This window comes from Plectropomus leopardus, chromosome 6, assembly GCF_008729295.1.
Source record: "Plectropomus leopardus isolate mb chromosome 6, YSFRI_Pleo_2.0, whole genome shotgun sequence".
In the NCBI taxonomy this organism is placed as follows: Eukaryota; Metazoa; Chordata; class Actinopteri; order Perciformes; family Serranidae; genus Plectropomus; species Plectropomus leopardus.
Genome location: NC_056468.1, coordinates 19,088,334 through 19,102,053, shown reverse-complemented (window position 1 = coordinate 19,102,053; position 13,720 = coordinate 19,088,334). Strand labels below are relative to the sequence as shown.

Here is a 13,720-nt window from a genome sequence, read left to right as displayed (position 1 = left end):
ATCCGTTATTCTCAGCCCGCTAAACACATTTAGAATAATGCAGAGCGGTCAGCCTAGTGACAGAAAACTCCCAGCATCCCTCAAACTGGTCTCACAAACTGTGACTCTTCCCCTGAGGGCTGATTTAATTTACACCAAAATCTAACGCTTCATCAAACGCCCCCTCCCACCCCGCCCCATCCTGTAAAACAGAAGTGTGAGATGTCAGAGGTCTGTGTAAAGGCCCCGTCCCCTTTGCCACCATTAATAGTTAGTGGGCCTGGAGAATATCCCCTATCATCCCACAGCTCTAATTACCCCTCAGTGAGTCCTTGGAGACAGATGCTCAGGGAGCCAAGCCCCATTCGTCACAGTACGGCTGCATGGCAGACTCAATATGAAAAAAAAGCAAACTGTCACACTCTGCACTGTCACATAAATTCTCCCCCGTCTCAGTTTCTCTTTTCCAGCTGCTCCCCGGCCCACTGTAGATGCAGACTACATTAGGAAGCCCATTCATGTCCAGCCACCAGCAGTTGGCTGTAATTTGTTTCGGCTAGGGGGGCAGAGTTTAATTTACATGTGAAAGGCCGTGGCTTATTCAAATATTGTAACTCTCATTTTTGTCCCAGGGTTATTGATACCAGCTTCACATAATTCAGATAAAAGGTAGAGGGGGCTTTGCTGCTATTGTGCAAACCTGCAGAAGTCGTGTAATAATGTCTCAGTTGGCCAGATACCAACTTTAGGAAGGAGACAGAAGAGCGGGATTCTCCTCGTCTTGCTGACCCATTAAGAACCGATCTTTTCTGGCTCTTTGCAACAGTGAGACGCCTCACAGGAACTATTTGGCCCACAAAGAATACTTTCAATGAAGCCATCCAAAGTTACTTTAACCTGAATGGCTTTATAAATGCAGACCACACTTGCAGAATAGGTTCACTGTTGCAGGTTTAACATTTGCAAAAAATTCACCTTTGAAAGTAGAAATGTCAAACCTTCAATAAGAATTCATGTAGCATAGCAGGTGGCAACATTTTCTTTATAAACAGTAGTTTAAAAAACTTTTACCAGCACATTTTTATGCTAGCATAAGCATAAATGGGGCCTATATCAGGAAAAACGTAAGGCTGAATTGAAAAATGTTCCATACGCAGGTCACTGTATTATGAAATATGGATATTACCAGTCCAAACTGAACAATTTTCTTATTTTGTTTTAAAACAATGTGAAAATACATTGAATTTCTCCTTCAATGTTTAGCTTGTTGCTCACAAGGATTTATGAAAGTCATGTCCAGACTTTTTCACTTTTTCAAATCTGATCAGTCCTTTTTGTCCACCTATTGATAGTTTATGAAGTATTTGTAACATTTAAAAAGTTTTTTAGCTGAGTTTTCAACTGTTTCAAATTTGTAGATGTATATTTATAAAGTATATAGATGCGTGTTCTCAGTTTAATGGAGTTGAACTTGAACTAAATTATTCTGAGAATATGTAGTGAATTGTAGCATATACTCGAGAAAATCTGTCAGACATCTAAGGAATAGACTGAAACAGTTGAATTGTGGAATCTCAAAGCTGTTGAAATGATACAAAGACTCTACTTGAAAAATCGACCTACAGAGAATTTAGGTGTTACCAGTTTTTTAACTTATTAACTTGCTAAACTTAATTTTTATAAATTCAACCCATTTGCCTTGAGTTTTTCTCATTCGTGACTTTTAAAAAGTTTTTACTTAGGTTCCCCTTTAAAACAGCAGCTTTTGTTTTTCTTTTTCTATTGAAATTTTAGGCCCCGGTTTGAGTTTTTGTGTGACAAAAAGTGCAAGAAACTGAGCAACAATCAATGTGCATGCATGCAAGCATGTGCATGAGTTTTAGGTGAATGCATAGAGTGCATGGTAAAGGTTGAAGTATACTCCAAAAGAAGTGCTGGTCGAACGCTATAGAAAACTCCTTTGCAATGGAAAATCTTTCTTCAGAGATAAGACAAGTCCGTACAGTCGCTCCAAAAAGGTGCACAGTTCCAAATCCTGCAAAAATTCATTGACACTCCTTCTTCAACCCTGTCAGCATTTGCAGTGATGAAGACCTGGTCAGCCGTCTCAGAATTGAAAGTTCGAGTGAAATCGATAAAAAAATCAAAGCAATAGCCAGGAGTGATCTGCTCAGTGTTTAACAGACCGACTCTCCGTCTGTTCGATATTTCTGAGCTAGACCAGAACAGCAAAAACAAATATCCAGACTTCCTGTAGCTGAAATATTATGTCATTTTTCTATGGTTTAATTTGATTGTTGGCAACATTTAATGGAGACTATAGATTTAGTTTGGCATTTAAACTGTGCTTTTACTTTTACTTAATTTCAAAGACCATATCCACATTTCCCCCAGAACATTTAAGCACCTTTTAATATGGCATAGTGGTATTTTATTTTAATGCAGCCCATCACCATTAAACCTCAAACTAAAGGTGTTGTTTAACGTCTGCGGTCTATGATGCCTTTGTTATTATTATGTGCTCTGAAGTAACTAGAAGTCGGGTCAAACTTTATTATCCCATCAGGGGAAGTTTGGTAATCCAGAGTAGAGCACAGCCCACCACAACCAGGAGTTAAGAGCGAAAACAAAGTAAAAAGTGATTGATAAAACAATCAGTATGCACTGTTGTTAATGTATAATAGTAATTCCTTTTTGTTATATCCATACATATGTTTTTGGCCCACCTTGACCTCAACCATTATCAGGCATGCAGAAGTGGGACCAGCCAAATTGGTTCTCAAACTTTTTCATCAAGGACCCATAATATGATACACTTTAGGTGGCGGACCCCCATTTAATACGATTTCATTTCTAGGATCTCTATCTGAAAAGACTCTGGTTTTTAGATATGATGTAGATGCCAATTCCATAGTTGCTGACAACATTTGAGGAGATAACTGTAGAGGAAGTGCAACCTGTGGTCAGAATAGTCACCATTATTATTCACTTCTATTGTGGATTCAATTTAATAAAACTATTCCCTATTTTCTCAAGCCCCCCTGAAACTCCCTCAAGGACCCCTGGTTGAGAACAACTACATCTTAGGCCTCATCAGACTCCAATTCATAATCTAAACACCTTGCTATGACGACCAGCTTCTCACACCACCTTTTTTTTTTTTTTTTTTTGAAGTAGAAACAAGTTGGCCTCCTCACATGGTCGGACAACGAGTTGCACGACCTCGTTCAGTTTGAGTATACCGCTGCTTGAACTGTTCGCCTGCATTATAGAAGGTTGCTATGAGCTGCATACTGTATGTGTGTTGAATGTGAGTGAGCGTGTGTGTTTTGCACCTGCATGTACTGCACTGTAGGTGAATGCGTGACGCAAATATGAGTGTGTATGATGAGACTGTCTGTATTTGTGAGTGTGTGTTTGAATCTGTATGTGTGTGAGGCAGCGTTAGAGCAGGCAGACGGAAGCAGTGGAGTAACAGACGTCAGTTTTATAATCTCTCTTTTCACTGCCCTTACCCTGACTGATGAAAACATCTTCCTTAATTGCTTATATTTAATATTTATTAACACATCAGTCTCGGATGCACATGGCAGCTCAGCATCTGGCCCCTGAGGCAGTGATATGAACTCAAGCAGAAAGCGGCATCAAATATGAAGTATTTATTTGTAAATTAAGAGCTGACCATACATTGCAGTCTGTACCAGTCTGTCTTTGTTGCAGGAAGCTGCTCAGCTGCTTCAGTGTTGATAGCGTTAAGATTGAAGGTGTGTTTGAGAGAAATCAGGGTCTGACTCAGCAAAGCTGTGCAGATTAAGATGCCATCATACTGTCAACAAGACTATGGAGGAAGATACAGTACAAACTGAGGCGAACGGGTTCAGTGAAGCCCCCCAGGCGCATTTATTTATCAGCACAGTTGCCACTGTGCCCGAGACGTCCTCCCTTCTGTCAGCTGTGCCGAGTTCTTCTCGCTCTTTACATCCATCTCTTCTTTCATCTTTTCATTTCAGGCTTGTTTCCTCAACGCTTCCTATATTTATGGTGAGAAATGAGGCTGGTGCTGCACTGAGGCAGCCCAAACAAGTGTCAGGAAATTCCTCTTCACTCGCACAAGCTGTAAACTGACATATAGTTAGACATATAAAATCCTGTGCACCGAGAACAATATAATGCAGAAAGGCAAAGGACTTGTAGGGTTGCCCTTAAGGTTTGTTTGAAAAACAACAACAACAACGAAAAACTGCCATCTAATGGAATATCTTTTTGACATATTTGAGGTAGAGGCCGACCAATACGTCAACCAGGACAAAATTATCTGCGTATTTTAGTTTCTCAATGATTTTTCTTTGTCAGCATGTGGACTAGTGTTGTCACAGTACTGGAATTTCTAACTTTGACACAAACTCCTTAAAAAATATCAATATTTGATACCATTTTCAGTACCATGGGGAAATTGATATTTTAAAAAAATGTTTCTTGGTTAGTTGCAGAGAGCAGCAGAAGGACTGCAGTGAACATCAATAATAAAAGACAGGGAGAAAGTGCAGTTGGTATACTAAGAAAAAGTTGCATAGAAAACATTTCAAATATTCAGTATTGACATGAATTTATATTTTTGACAACACTAATCTCAACTGATCAAGAAATGCAGGACAGGTATGCTCGAATTTGTTTGTTAAAAATTTTAAAAAGCGTCATAGTCTAGAATTCTATTGTATTTTTTTTTGACAGGAATTGCCTTTTTCTTAAAAGTTTAAACCTTTATTTTGTATTTCCTGTAATGGATCCTCCCCAAATAAATATCAACTGACTATTTGATTTCTTTTTTTACTTGAAAACACCAGTATTGGCCGAAAAAATCCTACATCAATTTGGCTACAGTCTGGATATGCCAGTGGCTAGCTCTTTCAGTCGGTATTTCTCTCTCCTTCCACTGTCTGCGTGCAACAGGTTTGTAAGGGCACCTTTGCTGTATCCTGGGCTTAGTGCTGGTAAAGATGATTACAATTAGTTTTGGGAAATTGAATAACCTAGGTTGTTTTTTCCCCAATACAGGAGTGATAACGGGCGCTTCAGACCTTTCACTGTTGAAACAGCACTGTGGAAATGGGTCTGGTTACACTAGACTACTTTAATAGCACTTTTTTTCTCCTAAACCTGCCACTAAAATGCTTCTCATTTGTCCCTTGGATTCAAAAGAAAGGGATTTCCTTCAATCTACCCATTTTGGCATTTTAAGAATTTCAGAGTAAAAGAGCCTGAAACAGATTCCTCTAATTCCTGCGCAGACGTTGGATTTTCTCAATAACTGGATATAAAGTAAATGTTAAATTTAAGTGAGGCGCGCTACTTTTACTGTTTCTACACTGGGAAAATATTTCCAATTATGTTGTTGCTTTTACTATCGTCACACATTGAATTCAACAGGCATGTTGTGTGAGGAGAGTCAGTAAATATATGTAATGCAGGAGGTGTAAAAAAAAATGGAAATACAAAGTAGACAGCTGTCTGAGGATGAAACAAAACGTCACTGTAGCATTAGGCATCACGTATGGTTTAGAAGAGTAAAACAGGGTGACAGTTTTCTTTTTGCAGCACTTCTCCTCTGAGGATAGAGTACAGTTAAAGTCTCGTGGGACTTTTAAGAGAATCACATTATGTCCCACTTCAGCAGGGTCTTGTGGACAGTGGCAGGTGAACTCCATGTCCTGGTGGAGTTTGTATCTGGTAGTTTCAGGACAGTACATTAGGTCTGAATGGAGTCTGAAAACTTGGGCCGCTTCAGCTATGCGTCTATTAACCAGACTGATTGAATTATGGTCTGGCTGCTTGGATCCTGTCTGGGTGCTGACTCAAGCCCGCCTGTGACTGATGGTTCGAGCCTTTGTTTTAAATTATGGAGTCTGTGTTCTCTGCGAGTGCTCCGATACTGCATACACGCAAGAAAGGGAGAGTTGCGAGGACAGTGTCCGCTGAGATGCTCTTTCTCTCTCTTCCTGCACATCTTCACTCTGTATTTTCACTTTTCGACTTTTACCTCTCCGCTTATGAAGATTAATGGGAGCCTGGCTCTGTGCTGACATATTGCTGCTGTCATTCTTCTCTATTGCCTTCATCTTTTCTGCTTTCCTCCCTCATCCGAGTATTTCTAACTCCCTGTTTTTGTCTTCCACAGGTCAGGCTGGCTTTGAGGCACATTTTGAGGCACCTTTATGTTTTTATGATAATATGTATATACGGGAGAGAGCCAGTTGGTGTGCTCTGACATGTGATATGTAATCTGCAGAGAGGAGACACTTTTAACACCCGCTGCTGTTAATGCCGAGTTGAACCGCTCCTCTGTCAGTTCATACGCCAGGGAAGCTTAATGTAGCTTGTGAGGAGGAGCTGAAGCACAGGATAAGGAGTTGAAAGTGTGTGTGTGTGTGTGTGTGTGTGTGTGTGTGTGTGTGTGAGAGAGAGAGAGAGTGAGAGAGAGAGAGAGAGAGAGTTTTGTGCCAGGGCTGCAGTAATCAGCCTGACCCAGCCCATACCCTCTTTGAAGCTGCTGCAGGCCAGTCCTGTGGAGCATCACCCTGCCACTAGAGGGCCGTTCTGCCAAATTTAAATCTCACGTAGCATATTTTATTTCTAACTGTGTTCTCCTTGGAAACCAGAATAGCTACAAATAGTAATACACACCCATTGTACTGGGAGTCCAACTCTGACCAAAAAAGTTTCCTCTTCCTTATCTTTACCTCCACTGAACAGTCAAACTGACCAACCTGCATCAAGTGCAGCAACATGGTTGTGATCCCTAGCCAGCTTCCCACAAAAGAACTTTGTTAATTGTAGCTTTTGATTTTACTTGCAATAGTTATTTTTGCTTTTTTTTCCCACTGAAAATGTTCCCATACAGTTGGAATATGATTTATAGGCTGTAGCACCACAATACTTCATTTTTTATGGTGTTTTGTGACACCTTGATTAAAAAAAGAAATAAATTGTAGTTCTTGATTTGGATACTGTACTTTGCCATATTGCTGTTTCGTTAATATTTTGATTAATCCTGCAGCCCTAATCAGGCTTCTGGAGGTGTTTGATGAGTTTATTCTTAAACTAGGGCTGAGCAATTAACCAAATTTTACTCTCAATTACCACTTAGGCTTCCAATGATTATGACTACAAGGCAATAGATATGAAATCATTGTGCCACATTACGTTTCTCACTGATGCACTCATTTTGTTATAAATCCAATGCACTCCATAATGCCTTTATTTTTTTAATTTATTTATTTTTTTTTAGAAATTCCTCTGCTACTACATGTTTTTATTTATCCCCCCAGAATATGTATGTTCCTTTCTACAACATGACAAGTGAAAAATTTCGCGACTTATGCCATTCATCTGGGAAAAAGTGAAGAATATATTAAAATATGTTATACCGTAATTCATTCCCATGCATGCTGCTCAGATGAATTGTAGTTCAAAGCTTGTCTGCAAACAGCGTGGGCTCTTTTCTTCTTCTTTCTTCTTCTGTCCGCTGTCTATAATTATTTTGATTTATACATTACTATACATATTTATTGCATTTAATTATCTTATTTAAAAAATATTTCTTTTTTGGCATTTATTTAACTTATATTTAAATTTCATGAAAATCCACTGTTTCAAAAAACAGTTAAAAAAAGGCTTATTAAATTCCCAAACTCGGTGAGTAATTGTGTTCAATAATTTTGGATACAGCATTAATCAAAAATAATTGTGATTACAATTTTTGCCATAATCCAGCAGCTCTATCTTAAACCATTTAAACCTAATTCACCTGTGTGGTTTCTGGCAATATTTATGCGTGATATGCCAGACAACTGCAAAGTGTGCAACAGGTTGAAGAAAGACTGCTGACACATGTTCATGTTCATGTTGATTCCTCCCCCACCTTTTCAACTCTAGTTTCTGTTCTCTGAGACTTCAGGACACGGGCAATAAACCACAACAAGCAGCACACGTGGACTGCTGTAGCCCTTTATCCTGCCAACAAGAGAGGCTCGACACAGGGTGCAGAGGGCACGTCTGTCCCAAACCTAAATCAACCGGAGTGTGTCCTTTGCTTTATGACTTGTGACCTCGCTGAGCCACGTATTCTCTGTCAGTCAGTGAGACTCCTACCTCTGTAAGAGTTGGCCAAAATGCATGTTTGCACACTGGCCCATTGACGTTCTTTGTATTCGCCAAAAGTATTCTCAGGTGAAACAAGAATGCAAAAAAAAAGGAAAGAAAAGTCGCTTAAATTTTGCGTTTAGGTTTCTGAACTTAAAGATCCCCTGCAGCCATGTAAAAATTTTCTGCTTTGAAAAACAATTTGCAGCTGATTTGAGTTTTCCACACAATTATCCTGTTAACAATTCTTAAAATTACATCTAGGTCTACTCCTTCTATCTCATTGGAAATATGTGAACATGTAAATGTTTTTTATTTCAGACATTTAACTGCTGGCCACAAGATATCTCATGCTTCACTGAAAAGTCAATTTTCAATGTACGTGCATTGGAAGCTTTAAATTGAAAAGCTTTGCTAAATTCCACCACAATTCCCCAACAAACTAGTTGCCAAGTAACAAAATTATGCTCGTACATGAATGTGTTAAATTCTGAGATAAGGTGAACATTTTCTTCTGCAAAATAGTGTAAAAACAACCTATGGACATCATTCTGCGCAGTGAAGCTTAAAGGCGCAGTTCACTCAAAAATCAAAAATACATATTTTTCCTCTTATCTGTAGTGCTATTCATCAATCTGTTTTGTTTTTTTTTTGGTGTGAGTTGCTGAGTGTTGGAGATATTGACTGCAGAGATGTCTGCCTTTTCTCCAGTATAATAGAAATAAATGGCACTTTGCTTGTGTTGCTCAAAGCACCAAAAAATGAAACACTCAACAGCAATGCTCTTTCCAGAAGTCATGACCTGGTTACTAAACGTAATCGGATCACTGCACAGAAAAAAGCATGCATCCACTGCTAGCTCACCTAGCATCACTGAGCTAACTAATGTTACAGCTCAGCCGAGGAACACACCACTAGTGTCTGCATCTCGCGCTGTCATGGGCCAGAGTCTTTTGTCCATGAGTAGATGCATCTCTCCTTCTGGGCAGTGATACGTTTGATAGGTGTAGTTTGGTAACATCACAAGCCAACTGCCATCTAGTTTCATTGTATTCAAGAGAGTACAGACATCTCTTCGCCTGATATTTTCAACAGTCGGCAACTCAAACCACTACAGCAGCATGATGACGTTCTATAGTGTCATTTAGCCACTTGTCAGCATTCAGCCTTTTTTAGACACATAAAAGCTTCAAAGTTCAGGAGTGGGGTATTTTATGTTGTAGAACACAATATAAAAGTCTGTGTTAACCACAGACATTATTTAAGGCTTCTAACCGAAAACCCATTCAAAGAACCCCATTGACTTTGAGAGGAGGGAACCAGAGGTGCTGAATGCTAACATATATCTGGGTTTCAGAACTCATTCTTGGGGTTTTCTTTGAGAAAAAACAAATGACTGAGTAACGGGAGACTCTGGGTTATTGGCAACGAGAGAAAAACTCTGTTATCCCTCACTTGATTCTGCAGAATTATGAGGTCTTATCAATTGAGGACCTGATAATTATCTTTTTTCTCCTCAGATGAGTTGTGTTTCTCTCTGCAGGCTTAGCCCAAGGAGTTTTATGTCAGAGGGGAAGAGTTGCAGTCCCCTTTTCGTGGAAGACCACAGGATAATTTGTCATGTCTTCATGGACATTAGTGTCCGTAGTCCCCTGCCCCACATTCTTTGGCAGTGGAGCCCTCATCACTGTCCAAACTCAATTTCTGTGGACAGGAGAGACGTCCCACGTGATGTTTTTGCCCAGGTCACGGTCCAGTGGCACTGAGAAGTGCGTAGCCTTCTTTCTACATTGCCCCCTCCTTCCCCTCTCCTACAAGCATTTATCTCTCTGCATGGTTTTGGCAGCGATGTGCTTTTCCCAGCATTTAGCCAGGAGAGGGAGAGAGGAGGGGAGAGGTAGAGAAAAGGAGGCCTTTTCAAGCAGGGAATGACGGACGCTTTATTAAAAGAGGCAGGGCCTTTTGAGAGGCTGGCCCCTCCATGCTCCCCCCACCCTATGTGTCTGGCCCATTGTCACGGGGCGGTGGCAGCGACCCCCCCGCCTGACGCTTTGTCACTGTAAGTCACCTCACAGACTGAAACGGACCCGCTCTGAAAAAACACACCCATTCTCCACAGTAACTCTCCGCTATTCTGATATTGCCTGGTTCATGGAAAAAAAAAAAAAAAAGATTGTCTGGCTGTCACAAAACATACAGGAGACACAGAGGGGCGTGACATGTGGGGAAGACGGGAAAGGAGAAAGAAGGGATAAAGTTGGGGTGGCGCAGAGTGTTTCGGTTGCAACAAAACCTGAAAGGTGGAGAGGATAGATGAGGTGGAGAGCAGAACATAGAGAGTGATGGAGGAAAGAAGGAGGGTGAGAAAAAGATGGAGACCAAAGAGGGGGGAAAAAAGGAGTTTGAGGCAAAAAGCAAGAGAGAAAATAGCCAGAAATGGGCCAGGATGTAGGCAGGAAACCCTTAGTGAGATTGTGGGCTACCCATTTGTTTTTGGCTGTGTGTGAAATGTGCGTCTTTAGATACAGGCAGCATTCCTCCAGAGATAAACCCCTGGGCCCCCCGTCCCCTCATCCCCCACCCTCCCCAGTCTCTCCACCCACCATGCTTACTCAAGTGTGTGTCTGGGCGTGTGTGTGTCCGTGTTTACGTTGGACGGGGGTCTGCGTGCCCTGTATCGCAGCACTTGCAGGGGGCAACAGAAAAGACAGCTGTTGTGTTTTGAGAGAAACAGAAAACGTAAGAAAGAGAGAGTGGAGGGCCAACAGGCATGCCAGTCAAGACCGTCACTTTTGGAGTGAGTACCACCATCTCTGCTCCTTTTCTCCTTCCTCCTCCTCCTAACTTCATCTCTTTTCCTGTCACTCTCTCTGTCCCTTCGCACGATCTCCTTCCACCTGTACGCTCCTCTACAACTCTTATTTGTTTTTTATTTTGCAATGTTTTCTTCTGTTATAAAAACCTCAGTTTCATTTTCTAAGGTGCAATGCACCTGCCAATGTTCCCTGTCTTCATCTTTTCACATCAGACAGTGATGGGCCGATACCTTTGTCACTGGCTTTGCTCCCAGTTTTAAAATCCATTACTTTAATATTTACTTTGTCTCTTTCACATGAATATTGATGTGTCTGTATTTACTCTTTGTCTCTTTTGTTCAAGCTCTTTTTTATTTATTCATCACATGCCTCTGTGTTTGCGCTCTGTTTGCAAATAACCATTCTTGCTCTCTCTGTATGTCCTCTTGAACTGTTTTGGAGACTTCTTCTTGGCTCTGCTTTCAAGGCTTGTTCTTGTTTTCAGTCTTGAATATGTCCTCGTCTTCAGTTATGACAACGGAAAATGAGAAGCAAGCCATGCAGATGTAAACATAGGTCCAGCTCCATAAGAAAGCGATCTGTCGCTTGAGAAATGTAGACTTTTGTAATCAGTTCTGGAATGTAACTAGGTACATTTACTCAAGTAATGTACTTAAGTACAGTTTTATAGTACTTACTATAGTACTTAATATTTACTCGAGCATTGCCATTTTATGCTACTTTATACTCCACCACATCAGAGAGAAATATTGTACTCTCTATTCCACTACATTTTCTGACAGCTTTAGTTACTGTGTAGATTTAGATTATTTAAACAAAACATATAAATCATCTTATAAATTATGATATATTATTATAAACTACCAAAGTTAATTTTCATTAAACTTAGCTCCACATTTACCAGCTGTTACAATAATGATGACTTTGATGCATCAGTAATTGTAATCCAAAAATAGGATATGTGTTATTCGTACTTTTACTTAAGTAAAAGACCTGAGTACTCCTTCCACCACTGGCTTTAATCGGGGATCCAAAGACATGGTAGAGTGTTGAAAAAGATAGCAAGTCTCACTGCCCCAAATATAACTTGTCCTGATCAAACTCATCAGACTGTGCCTCCCATTGCAACATGGGAGGGAGCTTGATCATCTTCGAGGGTTGGGATGCATGTGCATCCAAGATTAGTGAAAGTGCGTACATGTGTGGGTGTGTATCGCGTTCTGGTTTTCCCCCTTAATCTTGTTTTTGACTTCATTTGTGCCTCTGTTTGATGTTCAGATTGTATGATGTCAACCAGGATTAGCTGTGGTAAGTAAACTAGAGGTCAGTAAACTGATTAGCGGGTCAATTAATGAGGTTCTTTCAGCGTGGCTTCACTGGAGACTATAGACTGTTTAATCAAGTGGAACTGTGCTCAATGCACAACTGCCTGGGTGTGTATGAGCGCTAATTTTGTGTCAACCAAAGTTTACCTGGGGTGATAGAAGAAGAGATGATGCAAGTTGTAGAAATGTGCCCATTGTGTTTATAGTTTGTGTGTGAGGATGAACCACAGTCATTTTACAATGCTTTCAGTAGTTGTTCGCTTCTTGAAGTATTTCATCATTGTATCAATTATTTTGCCCAAAGATAAGAGACATTAGCTGTTAAACAAACCAGCTGGCCTCTGATCAATTTTAACAGCCAAACCGCCCCTTCGTAACTAAGAATCACAGTCAGAAGTAGAACAGGAAGTATTTGCCTTTACTTTGGTAAAAATAGTAGTGCAGCAATGTAAAAATACTCCTTTACAGGTCAGTCCTGCATGTAGAGTTGTGTTTAAAAGACAAAAAAAAAGACATACATGAAGTACTTAAATTATCAAAACTAACAGTAGTCATCATGCAGAATGACCAATTTCCTGAGTATTATGTACAATTTATTTGTATTTTGATTCATATCAATGAAGCTTTAACATGTAGCATTTGAAACGTTAAGCTACTTTTACTACTTTTATATACTATTAAATGCTTTATTGTACAACAAAACATATTTCATAAACTGATCACATGTAAACTCTTGATAGTCCTGCATATTCATGTAGTGTACTAAAAGTACAGTATTTTACTCTAAAACGTTGTTAGGAGTAATGTGAAGTATCATAAAAATAGAAACACTCAAGCAAAGTGCTTTGAACTTTAACACAGGAAGGCAATCCAGGCACTCCAGAACTATTTAAATAGTGAAGAAAATGTCAAAAAGAGTTGATTATAGTGGCTATATCATAAATAAAAAAAAGCCATGTTTCAACCACTGGAAGTCACAGCTCCTCGTTTTTAACTATATTTGAGGATATAGAGCTACCTGTTATTTCTTCTTCCTACTTCAAACTCTTAGTGCAGTACTTAAGAAATATACTTTATTACTTTCCACAAATGTAAGAAGTATCACCTCTGAGCATACACTGTGGTTTCTGTTACTGTTTTAGCAGGTGCAAAAATCATGCATAATTCAGTTAATAGTGTAGACAAGATGCAGTGTGCAGAGAAGCTCACTTTTACATTGTTGGACTTCAAAATATAGATTTCAGAGCAGTCCAGTACCTGGACAGATTATATATTCTTCGTCTGCCTCCAGATGGTTATACTCTGCATAATCACTGTTGTGTTACTGTGCAGTATAACACAGGATGTTTACCATATCTTGATCCATAGGTTCTAAACCGTATCTTCTCCCTATGGCCTTCACCCTCTTTGTCACCCCCACAAAAGATCACAATAACCATGACAATCTCATCTACAGGCGCA

The 13,720-nt window shown here is 39.9% G+C and overlaps 1 protein-coding gene across 18 annotated transcripts in view; it reads left to right on the top strand.

The window, feature by feature from the left end:
- The window catches only part of ank1a (ankyrin 1, erythrocytic a), a 132,815-nt gene that overhangs the window by 65,181 nt on the left and 53,914 nt on the right, over positions 1–13,720 (top strand). For 2 of the 18 annotated variants that reach the window (XM_042487613.1, XM_042487612.1), the window contains exon 1: positions 10,775–10,915. The exons of the other annotated variants lie outside the window; for them this stretch is intronic. In XM_042487613.1, the coding sequence (XP_042343547.1) occupies positions 10,889–10,915 (27 nt within the window). In that variant the 5' untranslated portion in view covers positions 10,775–10,888. Of the gene's footprint in view, positions 1–10,774; positions 10,916–13,720 lie in introns of those variants that run through there. 18 annotated transcript variants of the gene reach the window in all.